Raw genomic sequence first — 23,847 nt, 5'->3', positions numbered from 1 at the left:
AAGACCTAGAATTAATTAAATTTCTGGCTTAGGATTTTAATTAATTTTTGGCCAGAAAATTTAATTAATTAACCTATGAGGGGATAAATTATTTTTCCAACCCTCAAGACACTTTACATCATGATTTTCATATTTTTTACATCTCAAGGGGGAAAACCCATCTGTAATAAACCCTCACAGACTACCCATTTCTACGACACAAATATAATCCAGCAGACCAAGCAATTTGTAATAAAATAACCTAACCAAATAGTTAGGATTATTCCCAAATCACTTTTACATAGACTCGATCTATAACACTAGGACTCGCCTAAAATCCCAGTGACAAAAGACATTCCGGCTTTGGGGTAAGACTGAAGGAAAACTCTGCCGACCATCTGAGAATGGATCGATGAGACAAAAAACCTCCGGAATGTAGATCGTCATCAAAAAAATAAATTTACCTAGTCAATTACATACATAACACGGATCTGCTAAGATTATTTACATTATACACATGTAGAAAGGGTTTACATATCATCTTGGAAGTGAAAATGATGATGATAGTTGTACGGCGCGAACACATCGATCGAGCGCTATCCCTTTTGCGAAAAAGGGGGTGTACTGCTATGGGTCGTTGACACGTAGTGGTCAACCTCTGGCTCTACTTGGGGACATGTTGCTACACCGGAGGAATGTGAGAATCCAGAATCTGCATCCACGCAACACAAAACATAAGTAGCGTCCATCCAAAAATCATCATATAATGTTAAGCACAGGAAAGATATAAGCTCTTCATTTATTAACTATCATAATAACATGAAAGCACAAATCTAACTACAAAATGAAATACTGAAATAACAGGGTATAAAGGTTAGAAATACAATACAAAGATGCCCCATGGCATCAGATGTGTTCAATATAGTGCATACTGAGCATTTGCCTGCTTTCAGGCAAATCTGTTCGCTGTTTCTCAGATGTGCCATGTCCAATCTTGCATACGGTAGGACTTTTTCCTATCCGAAAATCAAGTTGCTCGCGACCATCAGATGCATCAAACCGCTTCCTCATTCTCTTTCTCTTGCGCATTTTCTTTGTGGCAGGTTGTATCACTAATGATGTGGAACATTCTGCTTCAAAACTCTCAAATGAAGTATGTAAGATATGCATGACATGTCTCTCTTCATTCTGCATTTGCTCTGTCAAGAATGATGGATCAGTCTCACAGCTGTCATGAGTTATAACTGGATCTTTTATGACTGGTGGATTAACCATGTGAGCATCACCCTGATTCTTATCAATTTCCATTTTATCTAGCTCACCTTCAATTAGCCACTTTTCAATGGAACAAATGACCTCTTCATAATAAGATGGAGCTTGTTGCAGCAGACAAGGAGGCTTATGATCTGTTGACGTTTCCTTGTTTCTTTCATCCTCTGACCGATGCTGAATTTTTGTACCTGTATTGTTATGGCATCCATCTAGTTAGAGCATTCAACCTTCAAAGCATTGATTTCCTTGGCATGGTTTTACTCCATGGTCAATAACCTATTCTGAAGACATATCTGACCAACTTCCATATCTTTTATTACTTTGTCATTATTTGCTTTTATGGTCATCAAGCAATTTTGCATAGAGCTCATTTCTCTGTCATGATTAGCTTTCATGGTTTCCATTTCCTTAGCATGTTTTTCTTTCATGACAAGTAAATAGTTTTGCATGGAAGTCCTTTCTTTCTCATGATGAGCCTCCATATTCTGAGCACACTTTACTACTACGGTGGCTACGTGATCAGAGTGTTTAATTTTCATGATTTCCATCTCCTTATCATGTTTTTCCAGCTGGGCGTACAAAGTTCTCATATCCTTGGCGTAATCAGCTATCAATTTTTCTTAACTAAGCTCCATATTTTTTTACCAACTGCGTTTGACTGAACTGCATGTCTCTAACCAACTGCTTTAGTTCTTCTATAAGATGCTTATCATTCTCCCTTTCATTGTCGACACTGATTTGATAACTTATTCCTGCGTTTCCACTATCATGGATTCGTCTTGCAACGGTACAAGTGGATGGCACATTTTGATATGGAGAATTGTCTTGAAATCTTTCATGAACAGCTGGATCCTTTACAAGATCACTCTCATTCTGTTGCATAATGTTAGGGGCACAAGGCGAGCTACCTTGATCACCATATCTATCTGTAAAAGCATTGATGATGTCTTGTAAAGAAGCGAAAGAATCTTCAGGACAATTATGAAACCAATTCAAAGCATCACCCTCTAAAGAAAAGGCAAATACACGCATTTTGACATCTTCATGTTTATATTGGGGAGAACTACAATATTTGATTATTTTATGAGTAACCCTGCATAGATGCTTTCTAAGAGCGACTGAATCACCACCCGAGAACAAAGGCAATTTATGAATAGCATCTTCCGGCATATCATGGAGAAAATCAGTAAAATGACATGGGGTAAACAAATCATCCATGATGACTTGCTTAAAGGGATAAGGAGGGACCAAATGGATGCTAGAGAGGGACCCCTGCTCAAGAAAAATCAAGAGATCCACAAGAAGCCAACTTCTAGTAGAAATTCTTGTAAGAAATGAAAGAAGTGGAGTCACCACTTGAACATGAATCTAGCTTTAGGATCTAAAAGAAAAAAAACCACTGGATATAAGGGAGGGCTTCTTATCTGAGAAATAATGGATGAATAAGTGGAGTCGCCACCCAAACAAGAAACGAACCGAAATGTCCAGGTGCTAAAAGTACAGATGAAACGATTAATGAGATGACGAATGATAGGGCAATGAAAAGATCAAATGATGCCAGGAAATGTTTGTGTTGATGGGATAAGAAATTATGAAAGATTAGATGATTAGAAAAATGTCGTGAGGACCAAGAACAGAAAACGCCGCCAAAACATGTTGGCGTTGCTGGCTCAAATGAAAAGATGAGAAATGAGAAGAATGATGAGGAAATGTCGTTGAAACGTCAAGAATAGAATGTCCCCGGCAACGACGCCAAAAAATGTTGGCATTGCCAGCTAAAATAAATGATAGAAAGATGAAAGATGAAGAAACGTTTTTGAAACACTGAGAATAAAATATCCCTGGCAACAGCGCCAAAAAATGTTGTCGCACAAAGTGTCTAGGCACTACGACAACGCTCAGAGTAAGGGCTGTCACTCTTAATCCTTACTCCGTTTAGACTCTCTCCTAGACAAGTCAAAGGGGTAGTCCCTAAAGTAAATGGATGAGGATAACCTGTGAAACACGGGCTCCAGGAGATTTTAATGATGGACAACTTGACGAATGTAAATCAAGTATAGGTCAATTAAGATAGATAAATCAAAATAAGGCACAATCCCAAGATATAAATGACTACAGACCAGTGCCTTTAATATTTGAATTAACCATAGACTAATAAAACAAGTTATCCAGAACAATTTTCCAATATGTGACGAATGGTGACAATCAGGTATGATCAATATGAACGCCCAGAACGGTATCATGCAAGAGATTCCAGAAAAATAATTTTCGTTAGGAATTTAGATCTAAAACAATTAATTAACTCTCCTATCACCAATATAAATTTTGAGACATTAATCGCACTTGACAATAGAGAAATATCCAAAATGCATTTAATCACCAAATAACACTAAGGAACTTCAGATAAACAATTTAATTATTCCTTAGGAACTTAATTTAATGTGAAAAATAAAAAAATAAAACAAATTAACAGGTTAATAAATCGAATTTTTAATGGGCCAAAAGCCACATTAAAAATTTTAATGTTTAAGCACAAATCCCTTAATTTATTTCATTCTTAATTCTCACATCACGAAGAATTCAAAATTTTTAGCCTTTTTACATGTTTTTTAAATCTTTTAGATTTTTTATGATTTTTAGAAAAAAATTAATGTTTTTTTAGATTTTAGAAATTTTTAAATTTTTAGATTTTATAAATTTTTAATGTTTTTTAACAAAAATCATAAAAAATGAAAAATGATTAACTAAATAGAATCAAATCAAAAAATAAAAATAAAAAATAGAAACCAAAACAAAAATCGAAACTAAAAAAAAAATCTAACGAAAGCAAACAATAAAATCAAATATAAATCTAGACTAATTCATAACAATGAAAATTAAAAAAATCGAATGGACGCTAACCCTAACAATATACCATGCAATAAAAATAAAACAGAAAGCCGAAAAGGAGCGTTTGTTGTTTGTGCAAGTTAGACGGAAAGAGCTGGACGGCGGTGGAAAGGGTTCGAGCTGCAACGATGAGGGACAGAAGGAGAGCTCGAGAGGATTGATGACAACAAATGCAAAGATAGGGTTGTGAGATGAAGGGAGAAGCTACGAAGCTGAAGGCCGAGGGAGCAATGGACGCGGGAGGAAGGGTTTAGAAGCGGCGTGGGGAGGAGACTGGGGGTTTCTTTTCTCTTGTAGGGTTCTAGAGCAGTGATGAAGAACACGGAGGGGCTTGGAGAGCGGAAAGAGGGTTTGCTGGTGAATACGCAAAGGAGAAGCTATAATGGAGGTTGCGCGCAGGTGGAGAGGGACGATGGGGAAAGCCGCAGGGATTATGTAGGTCGACGGAACTATAGCTAGAGGTATGGGGTAGAAGGAATGGATTTCAAAAAGGCAGCTGCGTAGGAAGGAAAATGGAGATTATAACTGCAACGAGCAGAGGGATCCAGAGGTCAAGGAATGCTTGGAGAAAATGGTAGCGATGGCAGTGGGGTTTTGGTGAGGAAAACGCAGAGAGAGATAGCAGCAAAGCTAGGGTTTGCAGATTTGAAAAACGCAGGCAACAGAGGGAAGAAGAGAGACGGTTTCTTCCAAAAACAAAATCGAATTTTTGGAGCGAAACGAAGGCCCAACCACCAAATCAAAAAACTTAGACAAATGGTAGCCAGAAAACCCCATAAATTCTTATTAAAATGTTAAAATCTTCTGGTTCAAATTTATTAATGAAACCCTTAAAAAAATTCCAGATTAAAATTAAGAAATTTAAATTTTAATCCTTTTGGACTAGAAAAATCTGGATAGAATCCCTACAAAAATGATGTTGATGAACCCCAGAGATCCAGATCTTACCCTCCACGGCCTAGATTTGGACTTTACGCAGCTTTCTTTTTCATATCTGTAGTTGCACGACAATAGGAAAACACAAATGATATATACAATGATAAAAAGTAAAACCCAGAAAAACCCAAGTCATATCTATGCAGAGCAATGGCAGATCTATCAGATCTGGAGAGTGTGAGTCCAACTCCACTCCCAGATCTGATAATCTAAGGCTCTCAACAGCCAGATTTATCAATTTCGCACGTAAAAAAATTAAATTTTTAAAGTTTAAAGGAGGTGCTGAGCTCAAAACCCTTCATGCATCACCAGTAAAAAATATCTTATGATAAGCCCGGGATCAAATTAAGTTGGGCTCTTCAGAAAACATGGATCGAGAGTTGGCTGGTCCAACTGAAAACTTCCCTGAATGCCCGATGATCTAAAAATCAAGACTTTCCTGCAAAACTCAATTCAACCATCAAAATAGAGCGAGAAAATGATAATAAAATTCAGATAAATAGAGATACCTGCTATTACATTCAAATTTAAATTATCACTTAAACCCCAACGACTGAGCAAGATACCTGTACTCAAATCACTCTTCAGAAGCTATTATCAATGGCTAAAAAAAATTCACATGAAAAACGACACATCTTACAGTTCTTCCATGAAGAGTAACACTGGCAAAAATTAACCCCAAAGTCTTTTTTTATTATCCGAATAAAAATTACACAAGAGCTTTTCTCTTAGCACATGATTAAAACGTCGGATCATTCGATTAACAAATGACTTCCTATTTAAAGATAAATCCTCCAACGGCCAATTCGAATGATCCTCGTCAAAACAATTTCGACCATTGTTGAGAATAAAAATTTCTTTTAATCTCATCCGTCGAAATTTTAAATTCTTGAAGAAATTCGAATTTTTCAATTAAATGCATTTTAATTAATTCAAAAATTAAATTTTTGAATTAATTTCCTCAAAATTTTGACTTTGACTTAACCCCAGAGATCAAAGGCTTAAAATTTATCAAAATAATTGATTACCTTAGTCCCTAGACCTCTTCAAATTTAATTTTTAAGGACCGACAAATTTTGCCTTTGGAGAATTTAAATTTACCTAGGACCTAGAATTAATTAAATTTTGGGCTTAGGATTTTAATTAATTTTTCGCTAGAAAATCTAATTAATTAACCTATGAGAGGATAAATTATTTTTCCAACCCTCAAAACACTTTACATCATGATTTTCATATTTTTAGATGGAAAACCCATCTGTAATAGACTCTCACAGACTACCCATTTCTGCGACACAAATATAATCCAGTAGACCCAGCAATTTGTAATAAAATAACCTAACCAAATAGTTAGGATTATTCCCAAATCACTTTTACATAGACGCGATCTATAACACTAGGGCTCGCCTAAAATCTCAGTGACAAAAGACATTCCGGCTTCGGGGTAAGACTGAAAGAAAACTCTGTCGACCATCCGAGAATGGATCGGTGAGACAAAAAACCTCCTGGAATGTAGATCGTCACCAAAAAAGTAGGCTTACCTAGGCAATTATATACATGACACGGATCTGCTGAGATTATTTACATTATACACATGCAGAAAAGGTTTACATATCATCTTAGAAGTGAAACTGATGATCATAGTTGTACAGCGCGAACACATCGATCACGCGCTATCCCTTTTGCGAAATAGAGGGTGTACTGCTATGGATCGTTGACACATAGTGGTCAACAGTAAGTATGGTAAAGCTTTCTCTTTAAGCAGCCTTAAATATACATCAATCATAAATTCCATAGCTGTACATTTTGATTTTACAAAATGGGAGAATGAATGAATTAGAGATCTTGTCCTAAGAAGAGTTTAGAATGAAAACATGGTTACCGTGAAAAATATACCCAGCTATCTTATTTAACTTCATGTATAAAGAAATATAGACATGCCAGACTTTTCTCTTTCTGCAGAGAATACGCTCATTCATTGTTACAAACCCATATGTAAACCTGGCGTATTTATTCTCAGGTGTAGAAATCCACTGGGCAAAGTTTTAATTATATATACACACACACACACTAAAGTTTTGGTCTCAGGTGGTATATATATAATGGTAATTGTTGGTTTGAAAGGACATTTTGCATTCCATGAATTATTCTTTTTCTATGATTGAAACCATCCTAAGGTTTTAGAGTGTACTGGGATGGAAATAAAATCAACTAAGCCATGTACTGCACCTTTGAGTAAAGTTAATCTCACTTATATAGGACTGCCAGACATTAACACACAGATTTTAGAAAACACAGATGATAGAATCAAATGCCATGGATTCTAGGATTTGACAGGTCTGCCAAATGTCAACCCTTTTTAGACAAAGGACTTACTCTGATTGGCAAGACTTGCTGAGTCAATCTGACTTGCATTTGAATTAAGAGTCGAAGCAATACTCGCTAATATAACTCAGGGCTGAGTCAAATTCAGAATGGAGTAGACTAAGCTCAGTTTCCTCACTGACCAGAGTCAGACTAAAGTCCATTTGGACTGGGATGGTCTGTTAACATTGTGTCAGTGCCATAATGACCATATAGGTGTTTTTAAAAGCAGAATAAAACTTAGAAACAAGCTCTTTGGGGCAATGGATTCAACTACGAGCAACCTCTCAAGCCCAAATAAAGACCACTAAGGGCTAAAGGCTCTCATCTATAGGTGAAAGTTGAAACATTTAAACAAGAAGCAAAACTTACCACAACATTGTCCCAGGAAAAAATAAGACCAAATGCTTCATCGGGTTTCATAGCATATCGTATTCTTTGAAGGCCACTTTCACGCATTCGGTCATTTAGGAAATCCTGCGATTAAGTTACAAAGGATGTTATACTTCAGGTTGGAATATTAGAAGGAAAAAACTGAAATGCACACAACTTACACAGAAAAACCGTAACACTGTCAGGTAAAGATTCACTAAAGCTTGTAACACTGTCAGATACATATTCAATAAAACCTGTCAGATTACAACATTTGATCATATGCTTGAAGGGAACTTACCACATCAACTTTTAATGGTCCATTTGGTCTATAAGCTTCAAAAGCCTCTCCATGCTCAGCTCCAATAGCCTAACAGCAAAAATTGCATTAATCCATGACAACCTTTTCATGAAATAGAAAACTAAATCAAGCAATTAGGCCCTGTTTAAAAACTAAGAAATACCATAATGATATGAATGTTTGGAACCAACAAGACATGATCTAATGAGCCTCTGCAGATTGATTAAGTTCAACCTCATCTTGGGATTCAAAGAGTGCCTAATCAAGAAATATGTGTAATAGAGTTATAAGAGATAACATGACAAAAACTGTCATTTTCATGGGCAGTGTCAAGTTCATCAAAATATACTTTTGTAATAACAATAAATCATATTTGTAAGCTAATGGAGCTTCAAAAAGAATCTGAGTTACCATAGTTGAAAAGAATTAGCTGTCTTCGCAAACAATTAACAAATAATAGTCAATATGGATCAATACATAAGGCCAAGGGAAGAGAGGTTGTATTCATGTAACTATCGATTCCAAGGCAATCTCAAGTCAGGTGAAGCATATGGATAAGAATTTATGAAATCGTTACTTCCTAAATATATTTAAAAGCTAATGATTGTTGAGAAAAAGGGTGCCAAGGAGGTGTTTCCTAGTGCTTTTTGCCCTTGGCCTAGAAAAACACATGAGACACTTTATTAGTGGGTGACTTTTTGAGGTATTAAAGTCATGTGACTTTTAGTCACTTTATGAGGTTCAAAAATTACATAGTGCACATGAGATCTCCAAGACCCACAAATCGTTTGAAGAAATTCCACCCAGATGAAGAGATATTAAAATAATTAATATTTTTAATGGGTTCCCAAGTCTAAACTTAGGAAAATAAAAATATTAATGTATATTAATATAAAATGGGTGACAAAGTTCTAAGTGATGAGGATCAAGCCAGTTCTAATCTTAACCGTTGATTAGAGACTTAATCTCGGTCGTTGATTCGTCAACAAGAAAAGTATAAGAGTAGGCTTGAGGGTCAGTTAGAGATACACCAAGACACCAAGAGAGATCAGTTAGTTCGATTTTTTGGGGGGGAGGTTTGCTGAGGAAATCGAACAAGTGATCAGTGACAGTGAGGGACAGTTCAGCAGGAGGCCAAAGAGTACATATCAGAGAGGCAGCAGAGTGTCGGAAGAGACAACGTAGAGCCTAGGAAGGCTGGCGTAGAGGTAGCAAGGGTTGACGCAGAGGCTAAGGAAGCCAGTCCAGAGGACGCAGAGGACCAAATAAGCTGACGCAGAGGCCATAGAGGCTGACACAATTAACGCAAAGAGCTTTAGAGGTTGCGCTGAGGAAATCTGTGGGGCAGACTGAGAGCAGATTAGTTGAGAGAGGGTGACGCAGTTCCAGAGCTGTGCGTGGAGCAACTTTCGTTGTCCAACACAAGGAACATCCACAGTCACTAGAGGATTGTTCATCCGGCTGTTGATTTGCCGAAATATCTATCTCCGAATAGAGGTGTTGCTGCCAAGGATATTCTCTGAAGAGTAAGCCATTTTTGGCACCCTAGTTGTATTCAGAATCTGCTTAATAATAAAACCCTCTATATGCTACACCGGTTTTCCTGCATTGGGTTTTTCCAGGGACGATTGTCCAAAAATAATGGTGTCCCTTGTGTTGTCTCAGTTTATTTCAGTTGTTGATCTGTATATTTGTGAAGGTTGCATTTGTGTTTACTTCGATATTTATGTATTTAAATAACTTGTTAATGTAAAGAACAAGTAGGAGATAGTAAACCAGAAAATGCAGTAGGGGTTTTTGATGTGTTAGATTCAGAAATTTTCACATGGTATCAGAGGGATTGCAGATCAAGAAGGACTGAAGACACCAGCAGAAGAAAACTGAGGATTTGCAGCAAAGAAACAGTTGCCCCGATAGACATCGATGTTCTAGAGCTGAAAAGGCAAGAGGAGGAGTGACGCAGTGCTAAGAGGTTGACGCAGAGGCTCACGTAGAGCCTGCGTCAGCATTCTGAGCCAGGAGGAGAGCCAGCGCAGAGGCAGAGGAGGGGCAGATCAGGCCTACGCAATGCCCAGTCATCTTTCTCAGTCAGGAAGGATTGACGCTGAGGCCAGGAGGAGCTGATCCAGCTCTGTGATGCGCAGAGCCAGAAGGGCTCAGATTCTTCAGTTGTCGGGGCTAAGGGAGTTGTGCAGATTGTGATTTGAGGAGCTGGTGGGACGTTGTTTCTGTCTGAGCAGAACAGTGTCTAAGGAGACGAAACCAAGGTAGAGGGAAGCACTACCTCGACGGATTTCTAGCCAAGAAATCCAGATCCGAGTTGCAACAGCAAAGGGGGATTGGAGAGGAGTGATTCGACAGTTGGCAGATTTCTAGGAGGGAAGTCGAGACTCAGAGGGAGTCTAGAAGAGGAGCAGAGATGGCAGTGAACGGATTGAGGGATTAGGACAGATTGGACGGGGCTTCCAATTTTGTCATCTGGAAGGCCAGGATCCTGGCAATCCTGGATAAACATCGCATCAAGGACTATGCCTTGAAAACCGTAGCTATCCCGATTCCCAGCGGACCCGAATGCTAATGAGAAGTATGAGGAGGCCATGGCGAAGGCGAAATGCATGATTCTAGACGGGGTCAAGGATCATGCAATACCACATATTGCTGAGAAGTCAACATCAAGGGAGACGTGGGAGACCCTGACCACCTTATACCTCGCTCTTCCATGCAGCAGAAGATGTTATTGGAGAATCAGCTGAGATCATATCAGATGCAGAAAGGAGAGGTGATAGATCACTTCCTCCTCAGGTTGCAAGGAATTCGCGACCAACTTACTTCCATGGGGTCTAAACTAGATCCAGAGTTTATGGTCAGGACTACTCTAAATGCAGTCTCCAAGGATTGGGAGACGTTTGTCCAAAACATTTTGGGCAGAGCGACTCTCCCCAGTTGGGAGGAGATGTGGGCAGTTCTTCGACAAGAAGAGATCAAGAGGTTGACTAAGGCGGGGAGTAGCAATAAGGGAGTTCGAGTCAAGAAAGAGGAGGAGGAGGATGTGGCTCTAGCATCTGCGAGACAACAAGGGAAGAGGAAAAAGAAGGACATCTCCAAGGTCAAGTGCTTCAACTGTGGGGCGCTGGAACATTATGCATCTCAGTGCCCCAGGAAGAAAGGCAAGGGAGAAACTTCTGACTCAAAGGCAGCTCCAGCAAAGGCGGAGAAGGATGTCGAGATTGATGACGATTGTGCCATGAGTGCTCATGCACCTCTAGAGAATAGGTGGGGAGACATCGAGTTGTAGTCAGGAGGACTACATGCAAGGGCAGGATCCTTGAGGTGCCCAAACACTTCGATCACATTCGGCTACGAGAGCCCTTAACGACAGTGGCATGATGACAGGTGTCGGGTGGAGCAAGGTGTGATGGAGCGGCAAAGCAGTGCTAGAGCGCAGAAGTTTGTAGCAACGTACTGGAAGTTGCAACAATGCGAGAGGCACAGAAGAGGTTGCAGCATCGCAGTGGCAGCAGAGGGAGCACAGGATAGCAGCTGAGATAACTTCAGCATCATGAGGCTTCCAGACTGACCGGGATGTCAGTGGTTGGGAGAAATCAGTTACTTACTTCTCGGTAACTGAGTTGCAGCGCAGCAGTTAGCAATGGCAATGTTATGGGCAGCATGTTGAGAGGGAGTTGCAGTACAGATGTAGCAGTGTCAGTGGCAGTGTCATGGGCAGCAGTACACAAATTCATTATTTATTAATAATTTTCGCGTCAATTCTTAACCTCGTTATATTTGTCTAGTTTTATTGTTAACCATTTACTGAAACATAAGAAAATTCTTGATTTACCAATCCACCTTCATCTTATTAGTCCCTAATTCAATTAAAGGTTGGATCAAATTTATCTAATTTGTTAATAACAAATATAGATAAATATACTTCTTCTATGTTTGTTCTTAATAATTTAAATAAGTTTAAATTTTCAAGTAATTTTTAATTCTTTAATTAATGTTTAAATATTTATTAACTACTAATAAATTTTCAACTAATTCTTAATTTCTTCAATAAATAAAATCTAATTCCTTTTTTCCACTGGGTCATTTCTCGTTAAACTTGGTTAATAATTTTTACTCTGTTTAATCCTCTAATACAAAAATTTAATATTTATTAATATTTTCGCTTCAATTCTTAACCTCTGTATATTTTTCTAAGTTTGGTTGTTGACTGAAAAAATAAAGTTATGTAATGTTCCTTCCTAAATTTTCCTAATGTTTGGAAAATAATTTTTTTACAATTTTGATTAATACTAGCTAAAGGCAAATTTTGGTGGAAAACATAAGAGAAATACTTTATTGTATGCTAGTGGAATATGAGGCCCACATGAAGTATGCACTTGGGAAAGAAGGAATTTGAATTCCTTGAGGCAAATCGAATTGGTGGAGGGACCCACAAAGAATGCATGGCCAACAATTATAAAAGGAATAAATGAGGGAGCAATAGGGGTCTTTTGTCTATTTGAAAATTGAATTTGTCTTAGCTATTCAGCCGAGCCAATATTGTGTTATTTAGCACAAAAGCTTCACAAGGAGAGAAGCTCAACCTTTCTTCGGTGGACTTCGAGTGCCACCCAAGGAAGGCTTTCCTTCATCACTAAGACTGGGCGAAGCATTAGCTATAGGTCCCACACATTTCTAGGGGTAGATCACGCAGTCTGGGAGCCACCAGTGCACAGAGGGAGAAGTCACTTGTTATTTGTGGAGTAGTATTGTCGAGGAATTGACCGGAGAAGCTACAGGAGTGTTCTTTCATCGTTTTTAGGAGTGTGGAGGGCAGCTAAGCCAAGAGGACTAGCCTACACGTAGTTCTCACTTCCTCATACACAGGATTGTGTCATCTCCAACATGATTGCGCAGTCATTGGAGTGAGGATCTTTTGGGGCAGCATCATCCGGTGGAGTTTGGAGCTAAGGTGCTGGGAAATCATTTGGAGGGCCGTATGAGGAGGATTGTTGGAGTTGGGAGAGCAGAGATTGTCAGGATCAGTCACAGTAACAGAATTCGAAATTGGAGGAGGGCCAAGGTGTGAAGGGTCAAATTTTGAAGGTTGGAACCAAGGGAAACCCTTTTTGGGTTTTCCTAGGTTTTGGGCAAGGATCACATTCTCAATTTCCGAGAATTTTCTAGGCACTCTAGAGTGGTCAAATCAAGGGGCGAAGTCAGGCAGTAGTGTCGTTTTGGAGCAACAACGTCGTTTTTTGGAGGAGCCCGTTATTGTAGTTGTTGGGCTGTCTTGTATTCATCACCTGGTGCTTGTAGCTTTCCTTGTGCAAGCCCAAATGCATTTTCTCCAACTCATTTGTACCACAACAACTATTATTAATAAAATCTTGGCCAGTTTGTGGATTTGGAGAAATTTCTGGTTTATGTGTATGCATTTCTGAAAATTTTTGTGTTGCTATCTTTGCATGTCTTTGTTATCATTGTAAAATTTCCATTAGGAATATTACAGTGGTATCAGAGCATGTTCTTGGCTAGGGTGGGGAACAAGAGCAGGTGATGCCACCGAGATACCAAGGACTGGTTTTCCATAGAGGTCGTGGTAGAGGCAAAGGCAGGGGTCGAGGTAGAGAAGAGGGCCCAAACCCATTCTTAGACACTGAAGTGGAGAATATCAGAGGCAGGATGGACAACCAAGAAGAGAATGAGCAACCCAGGCAGAGGAACATGGACCAGGTCTTAGAAGAGCTGCTAAGGACAAACCAGCAGATGATGAGGCAAGGGCAATTGATGATGGACATGATGCAGCAGGTGATGGGCCTACAAATGGGTGGAAGGTCGGAGGGAGAACCTCAAGGTGACAGGGGTTCTAGAGCTGCAGGAGGCAGTTGTACCTATCAGCTTCCACACATCCCACAACGTGGGCAAGATGGTTGTCCCACTATGCCTCATTTCATGGAGGAGGCCGACCCGAAGAGAGAGCCGGATTCGGTTGCGGACTTGGTACATTATGTTGCCTCGGGCATTGATGAGTATGAGGGGTTGGATGCCTGGATCAAGTGAGTGATGTCCTTTGGAGAGTATATTCACCTCAAGGAGAGGCGCACTACTGGGGCTAGAGGCCACTATAGGGGAGGAGCATCCAACCAGGATGTGCAGAAGATAGCAGGGAAGGTCACACTTCCAAACTTTGATGGGTCAGCGAAGAGCTCAACCAAGGCATGGATCCAAAAACTTGATACATACTTCCACTTGAATCCCATGAGGGAAGCTAATGCCATACATTTCGCCACCCTTCACTTGGAAGGGGATGCACAGGAGTGGTGGTATCACAGACTCATCACATTGGGGCACATTCACATCACCATTTACATGGAGTTCACTAGGAGGTTGTTGGAGAGATTTGAGAGGAAGGATCCGGAGCTGCATTTCAGAGAGCTGGCCCACTTGAGACAAACTGGCAGCACAAAGGTCTACATTACAGAGTTCCAGAGACTCACAGTGATGGTGACAGATATTTCAGAGGCACGGTTGATCATGTTGTTTGTGGAGGGGCTTGTTGAGCCGCTGGGTGAGGGCTTACAAGCCCACATCACTTCAGGATGCCATTTCCAGGACCCAGGACATGATTGATGTAGTGCCCAAGAACCGAGCCTTTCTTCCCACGAGACCCACAGCCCCACATGGGAACAAAGATGTGATGCCACCACAGAGAGATGGAGGACGTGGCCAGTTGGATGATGACACACAGAGGGACCTCAAGAGGAGGAGGTTATGTTTCACGTGCCAGGAGCCTTGGGCACAAGTGCACCAAGGGCAAGGCCCATTTCATTGAGGTGTTCTCAGATAGTGAGCCTGAGGAGGAGGAGGCTGAGATAGTAGAGGAGCCAGGAGATGAGGGAGGACCATCATCAGGAGGGCCACCACCACCACTTAGAAGAGGACCATTTGCCCCAACCGGGGGAGTCCTTGCTTCACTTCGGGGTGTGTCGAAGTATTTGACACTCAAGATCAGGGGGACCATACAGGGGCAGCGTGTGTCAATCCTGGTTGATAGTGGAACCACCCACAATTTCATTAATGCCTAGATGGTGGAAAGTAGGGGCATCCAGACAGCTACATTTGAGGGGTTCTCAGTTTTGGTACCCGGAGACCGGACCATGCAGTGTACTAAGTATGTCCCTAGGCTAACCTTGAAGATGGGGAACTACTCACTCACTAATCATTTCTTCGTGGTTGATGTCCCAGACACCAATGTGGTGTTGGATGTCCAGTGGTTGTACGCATTGGGGAAGGTCACTACTGATTGGCAAAAGTTAGAGATGGAGTTCAAGGGGCTAGATGGGAAGCTTGTATTGCTGAGGGGAATGCACTCTTATCCCCCTCAGACAGTTTCAGCCCACTGGATGGAGGCAGATTTACGACATGGAGATGTGGAGTGGGCAGTTGAGTTGTGGATTTCTGAGTCAGGGACACGGGCGCAAGCTACACACCCAGATATACTAGCCTTATTGGAGAGGCACCAGGGGGTTTTTGGGGATGTTCCACCAGGTAGACCACCAGACCGTGGATTTGAGCACACCATTGAGCTGGAGGAGGGGGTGAACGCAATCATCACCACCCCTTATAGGCACCCAAATGCCTATAAGGATGAGATAGAGCAGGCCATTCAGGAGTTGTTGAGATTGGGACACATCAAGCCTAGCTCGAGCCCATTTGCTTCTTCTGTGGTGCTAGTGAAGAAGAAAGATGGGACGCTGCGCATGTGTATCGACTACCGGGCTCTCAATAAGAAGACCTTGAAGAACAAATACCCCATTCCACGCATAGATGAGTTAATGGACGAGCTTAAAGGCGCTAAATACTTCTCTAACATAAATCTGCATTCGAGGTATCACCAAATCCGCGTGAGGGAGCAGGATGTCCCGAAGACTGCTTTTCGGTACCATTATGGACATTTCGAGCTCTTGGTGATGCCCTTTGGGCTAACCAACGCTCCAGCTACATTCCAGTCTTGTATGAACCACGTGTTTCGTGGACAACTGAGACGCTTTGTCCTGGTTTTCTTCGATGACATACTCATTTACAGCAGGACATGGGAGGAGCACCTTCAACATCTAGAGGAAGTGCTTCACATACTTGAGGAGCGGCAGTTGTATGCAAAGATGTCCAAATGTGAGTTTGGACTAACAGAGATGTTGTACCTGGGGCATGTGATTAAAGAAGATGATGTGAAGGTACATCAGGAGAAGATTCAGGCTATACTGTATTGGCCCACACCGAGGAACGTGACGGAGTTGAGGGGGTTCCTGGGCATTTGTACATATTACAGGAGATTTGTGAGAGGGTTCTCACAGCTTGCAACACCTCTTACGGATTTGACGAAGAGGGGAGCTTTTGAGTGGACGCAGGTGGCAAAGGAGGCTTTTGAGCACCTCAAGAGGGTCATGAGCAGCTGCCCAGTCTTAGCCTTGTCGAATTTCACACGGTCCTTTGTGCTGGAGTGTGATGCCTCCAGTGAAGGGGTTGGGGCCGTTCTGACATAGGGTCGCCGTCCTGTTGCATTTGAGAGCAGGAAACTGCCGCCTCATGAGTGGTTGTACTCTGTGTATGACAAGGAGATGTTCACAGTGATGCATGCACTGGCCAAATTCAGACAGTATCTAGTGGGCAGCCAGTTCAAAGTGAAGACTGATCACAACAGTCCTCGATTCTTCCTTGAGCAGCGGTCATTAGAGGAGAGGCAAAAAAAATGGATGAGTAAGCTCCAGGCTTACGATTTTGAGATTGAGTATGTGAAGGGAAAACACAATGTGGTAGCATATGCCCTCTCTAGGAGACCAGCAGCGCTGTCTTTGATGGATGTCACACAGGATTGGAAGGCTCAACTATTGGTTGAGTACTCCAAGGACAGGCAGGCTTGTGATATTTTGGATGGCACACACCGAGATGACCGATTCCGGCTGATGGACAATATGATTTACTACAAGGACCGAATCTATCTGGTGCCAAGATCTCAGCTGAAGGAGAGGATCATGCAGGCAACCCATGATTCTCCACTAGCAGCGCACTCGGGCTTCCTCAAGACATACCGTGCTGTCAGGGAGAGATTCTCTTGGCGGGGGCTCAAGGGAGATGTGTTGAAGCACATGAGGGAGTGCGTGGATTGCTAGAGAAACAAGGTGGAGCTGACCCACCCAGTCGGTTTGCTATAATCGATTCCCATTCCGGAGAGGAAGTGGGAAAGCGTATCCATGGACTTCATCACCGAGCTTCCAGCTGCGCAAGGGCAGGACTACATCTATGTGGTGGTCGACAAATTGACCAAGTTTGCCCACTTCTTTGCTATTTCATCGAGATCTTTAGCCTCCCAGGTGGCTGAGTTGTTCTTTCGGGAGGTTTTCTGGTTGCATGGTCTTCCCAAGACCATTGTGAGTGACAGGGACAACAGATTTATGGGGGCTTTTTGGCAGGAGTTGTTCCGGCTAGTGGGGACAAAGCTTACACCCAGCACTAGCTATCACCCCCAAACTGATGGGCAGACAGAGATTGTGAACAAATGGTTGGAAGGGTACCTGCGCAACTACGTGACTAGGCAACAGAGAGCGTGGGTCAAGTGGCTACATCTCGGGGAGTTCTGCTACAACACAACTTATCATATGTCCATTGGTATGTCCCCTTTCCGAGCTCTTTATGGGTACGATGCTCTTACTTTTTTTGACATGGTGTTTGGAGATAGCAAGGCCCCAAGGGCCAAGGACTGGGTTCAAGAGAGCCAGGAGATTCTCTGGGCTCTCAAGAACAATTTGCAGGTGGCCCAAAATCAGCAAAAGATATATGTTGATAAGCACAGGGTGGAGAGACAGTTCGAAGTAGGGGACATGGTCTACCTACGCTTGCAACCGTACAAACAATCTTCACTCAAGCAAAAGGGTGCAGAAAAACTGCGGCCACGCTTCTATGGGCCTTATCGGGTGGTCAAGAGGGTAGGTGAGGTGGCCTATGAGTTGGAGCTGCCTTCAGAGAGCCGGATTCACGTGTTCCATGTCTCATGCCTGAAAAAGGTGTTGGGACAGTAGGTCGTAGCAGCAACCAAGTTGCCTCCGTTGGATGATGAGGGGCATTTGATTTTGACACTAGAACTCATATTAGAGACCCGGGAGAGGAAGTTGAGAAACAAGGTGGTCAGGGAGCTTTTGGTCAAGTGGAAAGATTTACCAGAGGAGGACGCTACATGGGAGAATGAGCAAAATTTACAGCCTCCAGTTTTACAGTTGCTTGGGGTCAAGCAACATCCGGGAGGGGAGGACTGTAATGTTCCTTCCTAAATTTTCCTAATGTTTGGAAAATAAATTTTTTATAATTTTGATTAATACTAGCTCAAGACAAATTTTGGTGGAAAACATAAGAAAAGTACTTTATTTGTATGCTAGTGGAATATGGGGCCCACATGAAGTACGCACTTGGGGAAGAAGGAATTCGAATTCCTTGAGGCAAATCGAATTGGTGGAGGGACCCACAAGGAATGCATGGCCAGAAATTATAAAAGAAAGGAATGAGGGAGCAATAGGAGTCTTTTACCTATTTGAAAATCGAATTTGCCTTCGTTGTTCAACTGAGCCAATATTGTGTTGTTTAGCACAAGAGCTTCCCAAGGAGAGAAGCTCAACCTTTCTTCGGTGGACTTCGAGTGCCACCCAAGGAAGGCTTTCCTTCATCACTAAGACTGGAAGAAGCATTAGCTACAAGTCCCACGCATTTCTGGGGGTAGAGCACGCAGTCTGGGAGCCACCACTACGCAGAGGGAGAAGTCACTTGTTGTTTGTGGAGCAGTGTTGTCGAGGAATTGACCGGAGAAGCTACAGGAGTGTTCTTTCATCATTTTCAGGAGTGTGGAGGGCAGCTACAGCCAAGAGGACTAGCCTACACGCAGTTCTCACTTCCTCATACACAGGACTGTGTCATCTCCTCCATGATTGCGCAGTCATTGGAGTGAGGCTCTTTTGGGGCAGCATCATCTGGGGGAGTTTGGAGTTGGGGTGTTGGGAAATCATTTGGAGGGCCATTTGAGGAGGATTGTTGGAGTTGGGAGAGCAGAGATTGACAGGATCAATCACAGTAACAGAGTTCGAAATTGGGGGAGGGTCAAGTTGTGAAGGGCCAAATTTTGAAGGTTGGAACCAAGGGAAACCCTTTCTGGGTTTTATGGGTTTTTCTGGGTTTTGGGCGAGGATCGCATTCCCAATTTCCGATAATTTTTTGGGCACTCTAGAGTGGGCAAATCAGGGGGCGAAGTCAGGCAGCAGTGCAGTTTTGGAGTAGCAACACAGTTTTCTGGAGGAGCTTGCTATTGTAGCTGTTGGGCTTTCTTGTATTCATCACCTGGTGCTTGTAGCTTGCCTTGTACAAGCCCAGGTGCATTTTCCCCAACTCATTTGTACCACAGCAACTATTATTAATGAAACCTTTGCCAGTTTGTGGATTTGGAGAAATTTATGGTTTATGTGTATGCATTTCTGAAAATTTTTGTGTTGCTATCTTTGCATGTCTTTGTTATCATTGTAAAATTTCCATTAGGAATATTACAAATTCTTGTGGATTTACCAATGCCCCTTCATCTTATTAATCCCTAGTTTTTGGATCTAGTTCATTTAATTTTGTCATATTTAATTTCAAGATACAAATATAGATGAATGTATTTATTATTTATTATCTAATCTATGTTAAATTTCAATAACAAGTTGTCTTTAGTGCGACTTTTTGGAAGCTATTCCGGTGTGTTTTTCCGGTCTAATTTCTCTAAAATCCGACAGGAATTTATTGAAACCACAAGTTTGATGGGTAAGCCATGCAAAATCAAAGTGCCCTAGGGGTTTTTCAGGGCACTGAATCCATATATATAGTCAAAAAACCAGTTTAAATAACACACATCAAGATTTCACCTCAAATATTTCCACCGGATTCTGACACCGGAAAGTCCAAAAAGTCGCACCAAAGACAGCTCCTTTCAATAAGTTCAGTTTTTCAAGAAAAATTTTAAATTCTTTAATTAATGTTTGAATATTTAATCTTCAAATTTCAACTAATTCTTAATTTTTCAACTAATTCCTGTTTCAAATATAAATAAAAATCCTCTTCCTTTTTTCTACTAATTCATTTCTCAATCTACTTCTCGATCATCTTGGTTATTAAGATTTTCGGAACTAATATTTTACTATTTTTCATGAAGTGGGCGGTCAAATATTATAATTTTTCAAAGTTGGACAAATATTATATATTAATCTGAACTTTTAATGGTTATTCCAACGAATACATAATTCAAAAAAAAAATCCTATTAAAGGGCCTTCCAGCACTCGTTTACTCACAAGGCTCTCTTTAGTCCCTGATGATGGATGGAGATCCCATCCGAAACGTTGGATGGATCACATACATTACACAGTGCTATTCCGAAAATCTCTAACAAAAGGCATGCATTTCAAGGAGGAAATGGCAGACTGGCAGCACACATTTCCGGAATTTGTCAACGCATTTATTGCAGAGAGGCCTGACACGAAATTCTAGAAATCTGAATATGAATCTGAAGGTTGCATGTGCATGATTTTCAAGGGCCAAGTTGTCAGTTCAGTGGCTCGACTTTCTGAGTAGATAAAGTTGAGCAAAGGCACAAAATTTGATGCTGGGATGTTCACTCAGTGGCATGAGTTTCTATGCAGTGATTGTTGAACCTATGGCATGAGTTTCCAGACTGTGATACAATTTCCTAGAGGCTGGCACAATTTTAAAGGAAGAGATAAGTACCCCCATGATTTAATGTTGTGTACATTTCTCTGAGATTATAAGCAAACAAAATACTCCTTCAAACTGGTTTTCCCATTTGGAGTTTTTCCAAGGTCAAAGATTGACCAAATGTTTGTGTTGTCTATTATCAGCTGAAAGCAAAGAGTGAAAGTAGTGGTAGCCTAGCGGTCTTTTATTTGAATGCACATTTATGTTTATATATCATCTACATTGAAATGGGTTGTGGGCAACAAAGTTCATGTGCAAAACAAACTAAAACTGGAGGGGCTACAGGGACCTAAAATTTTCTACATGGTATCGAGGACTTTTGAACCTTAGCTGATAAACAGTGACCAGCAAGCATAAAACTTCCTATATACTAGAGATCTGTGGTTGAGAGGGAGGTGTTTGCAAATTTTCAATGAGTGGAAGTTGTGTTGGTTGAGAGAGTTAAATGGCTACTGGTTTGAGGGTGGAGGATAGGCTAAGTGGGGCTGAAAATTTTGGCCCATGGAAGGAGAGGATAGTCTTACTGCTTGAGGAAGTTGAGGTGTGGGATACTGTAGAGTGAAGTACAACAACCAACTGATCCAGTTCAGATGGCATGCTTCAACAAGAGGATGTGAAGAATAAAGGATCTTTCTAGATGCTATCAAAGACCACATTATACGGCATGTATCATGGAAGAAATATGCCTATGAGATGTAGGACTCCATGATAAAACTTTATCAGAGTAACAATGAGAATAGGAAGGTAGTGTTGTGTGAGAAACTAAAAAACACCAAGATGACCAACACTAACACGATGACCTCATACCTTCCCAAGATCACACAAGTGAGAGATGAGTTGGCTGCAGTGGGAGAGATTATCCTTGAGGACCAGTGGTCATGACGGCATTGGATGGTTTTCCCAATCTGTGGGATGGATTTATAGGTGGTGCCAGAGAGCACTTTCTTCTTTGGAGTAGGATGTGGGATGATTTCATCCAAGAGGAGACCAAGAGGAATGCCAAGAGTGACAGTGAGCATGGTAGGGTGGATGAGGAGGAGACTATTTGTTAGTTTTTGTAGCATTGGATGTGTTCTAGCCTTGAAATTTTGTGCAGAGGCTAGAATGCATGAGATCTCCAAAAACCAGAAATCGTTTCTGGAAATTCCGCCTAGAAATGACTTAATTAAATTATTAGTCAGTTTTTAAATATTTCCTTGGTCTAACTTAGGGATATGACTAATTAATCAAAATTAATTAAATTAAGGTGTGAATATTCTAGAAACTCGTACGGATTGACTTCAAATTAAATCTTAGCCAACGACTAAGATCTATTCTTGGCCGTTGAAGTCTCAACAAAGGATTATAAGAAGAAGTTGATGGAGCTTGGAGAAATCACTTGTGCAATTCGATTTCATGAGCAGATTGATTTCCAGAGTAGCAGTAAATAGTTGTCGGAGAGAGAGCCAGTGAGATCGAAGCAGTAAGAGAGGGGCAGGGAAACTAAAGCCAAAGGAAGGATTCCGGTTCCGGTGAGTGCATTTGCAGAGAGGCAAGTAAGCCAAAGAGGTTGACGCAAAGCAGTGCAGTAGCCTCTAGAGGCAATTTCAAATCTACTTCGGAAACGCAGAGTGTCAGTGCCAGAGGCTGGGCAAAGATTCCAGAGGCCAGGAGAGACATTTTCCCAGACAGCAGCAGACCAAACGGCTTGAGGGGAAGTTGGTTTGAGCTTAGTGCAGAAGTGACTGCACTAGGGTGACATAGTAGCTGAGGAAAGCCAGTTTGGACTGCTCAATTTGAGCTGAGGTCAGAGCCCAGATTTCCCTGTGGAGTGAGGAAATTCCTCACCAGATTTTTTCTTCCCTGTTTTTCTCTATATGATTGCAATTTTCGGTATCCAATTGTACTCAAATTATTTCACTGTTGCATAATAATAAAACCCTCAGCTGCTGCACCAGTTTTCCCAAGTTGGGTTTTTCCAGGGACATTGTTCCAAAAATAACTATCATTTTATGTGTGTGCTAGTATTTCTTCCAGCGTTTATTTCTTCCGCAGTTTATTTGTGTAGGTTGCAATGTGATTGATTCAGTATTTGTTGTAGCAAACAGTAAATAAATTGTTAAAAATTAATTTAACAATTAGGATAATTATTTCCAGTTGTTGCAATAGGATTCGGGTTTCCGAATTTTCACATGGTATCAAAGCGCAGATGATCAGCCGGAGAGATCAGTAGTGAAGGAAGAGGGAGTTTCGCTGTTCATTGAAGGGCAGCAAATCGAAACCCTAGAGGCAACGCAGTCACCTTGGCCAAGAGGTCAAATTTCTTGAGGAGAATCAATTTTTCTAAGAGGGGGACAGAAAATTCAATCTTTCTAGATCGAGGGATTCCAGAGGTAAAGGGAGTAGCCAATATTTTTCGCAGAGCAAATCTCTAACTGGACGCAGTAGTTTTGCAGCAATTTGCTAGAGCAGAACTAGCGTCGGGTGGAAGAAGAGGACACACTGAGGGAAATTTTTCCTTAGGGAACTTCTAGTCTCAAGAAGTTCGATTTCCCTTGCAGATCAGCAGTCATTGTGAGCAGAGTTTCTCACTCTAGAAGGGAGTGCGAATAGCTTAGCAGCCATTGAGCAGAAGTGAAGAGGAGCTTTTCGACATTGTTTGAAATGACCACTGCTGGACTTCGAGATCAAAACAGGTTGTGTCACGCCCCTACACCTGCAGTAGTCTTCCAACCGCTTGTAGCGAGGTGCGGCACCACCGAACGCTTTCTTTTTAACAATACTAACATTCGTGGACTACGCCTACTCCAACATTAACATACTTAGTTTGTGTTTCGCAACCAAGTAAACTTATTTATCCTTTATACTTAATGAAGCCCATACTCATTCATTATCCATATGCAATTAACCGAGAACAACAATTGCAAACAAGTATAAAGGGAGGGGCAACTCCCGAAAAGTCTGCCCAACAATGTATTATATC

General features: G+C 41.3%; 1 protein-coding gene across 1 annotated transcript in view; it reads right to left on the bottom strand.

Moving 5' to 3' along the window:
- Positions 1 to 23,847, bottom strand: part of LOC149138627 (Haloacid dehalogenase-like hydrolase (HAD) superfamily protein) — a 232,583-nt gene that overhangs the window by 163,777 nt on the left and 44,959 nt on the right. Inside the window, exons 3-4 of the mRNA XM_089447098.1 lie at positions 8,111 to 8,179; positions 7,810 to 7,914 (exon numbers count right to left, since the gene is read on the bottom strand). Of these exons, the coding sequence (XP_089303224.1) occupies positions 7,810 to 7,914; positions 8,111 to 8,179 (174 nt within the window). The remainder of the gene's footprint in view (positions 1 to 7,809; positions 7,915 to 8,110; positions 8,180 to 23,847) is intronic.

This window comes from Pinus tabuliformis, chromosome X (assembly GCF_031772625.1).
Source record: "Pinus tabuliformis cultivar Carrire ecotype Pingquan chromosome X, CPIR1, whole genome shotgun sequence".
Lineage (NCBI taxonomy): Eukaryota > Viridiplantae > Streptophyta > Pinopsida > Pinales > Pinaceae > Pinus > Pinus tabuliformis.
This window is presented reverse-complemented; position numbering and strand designations above follow the sequence as displayed.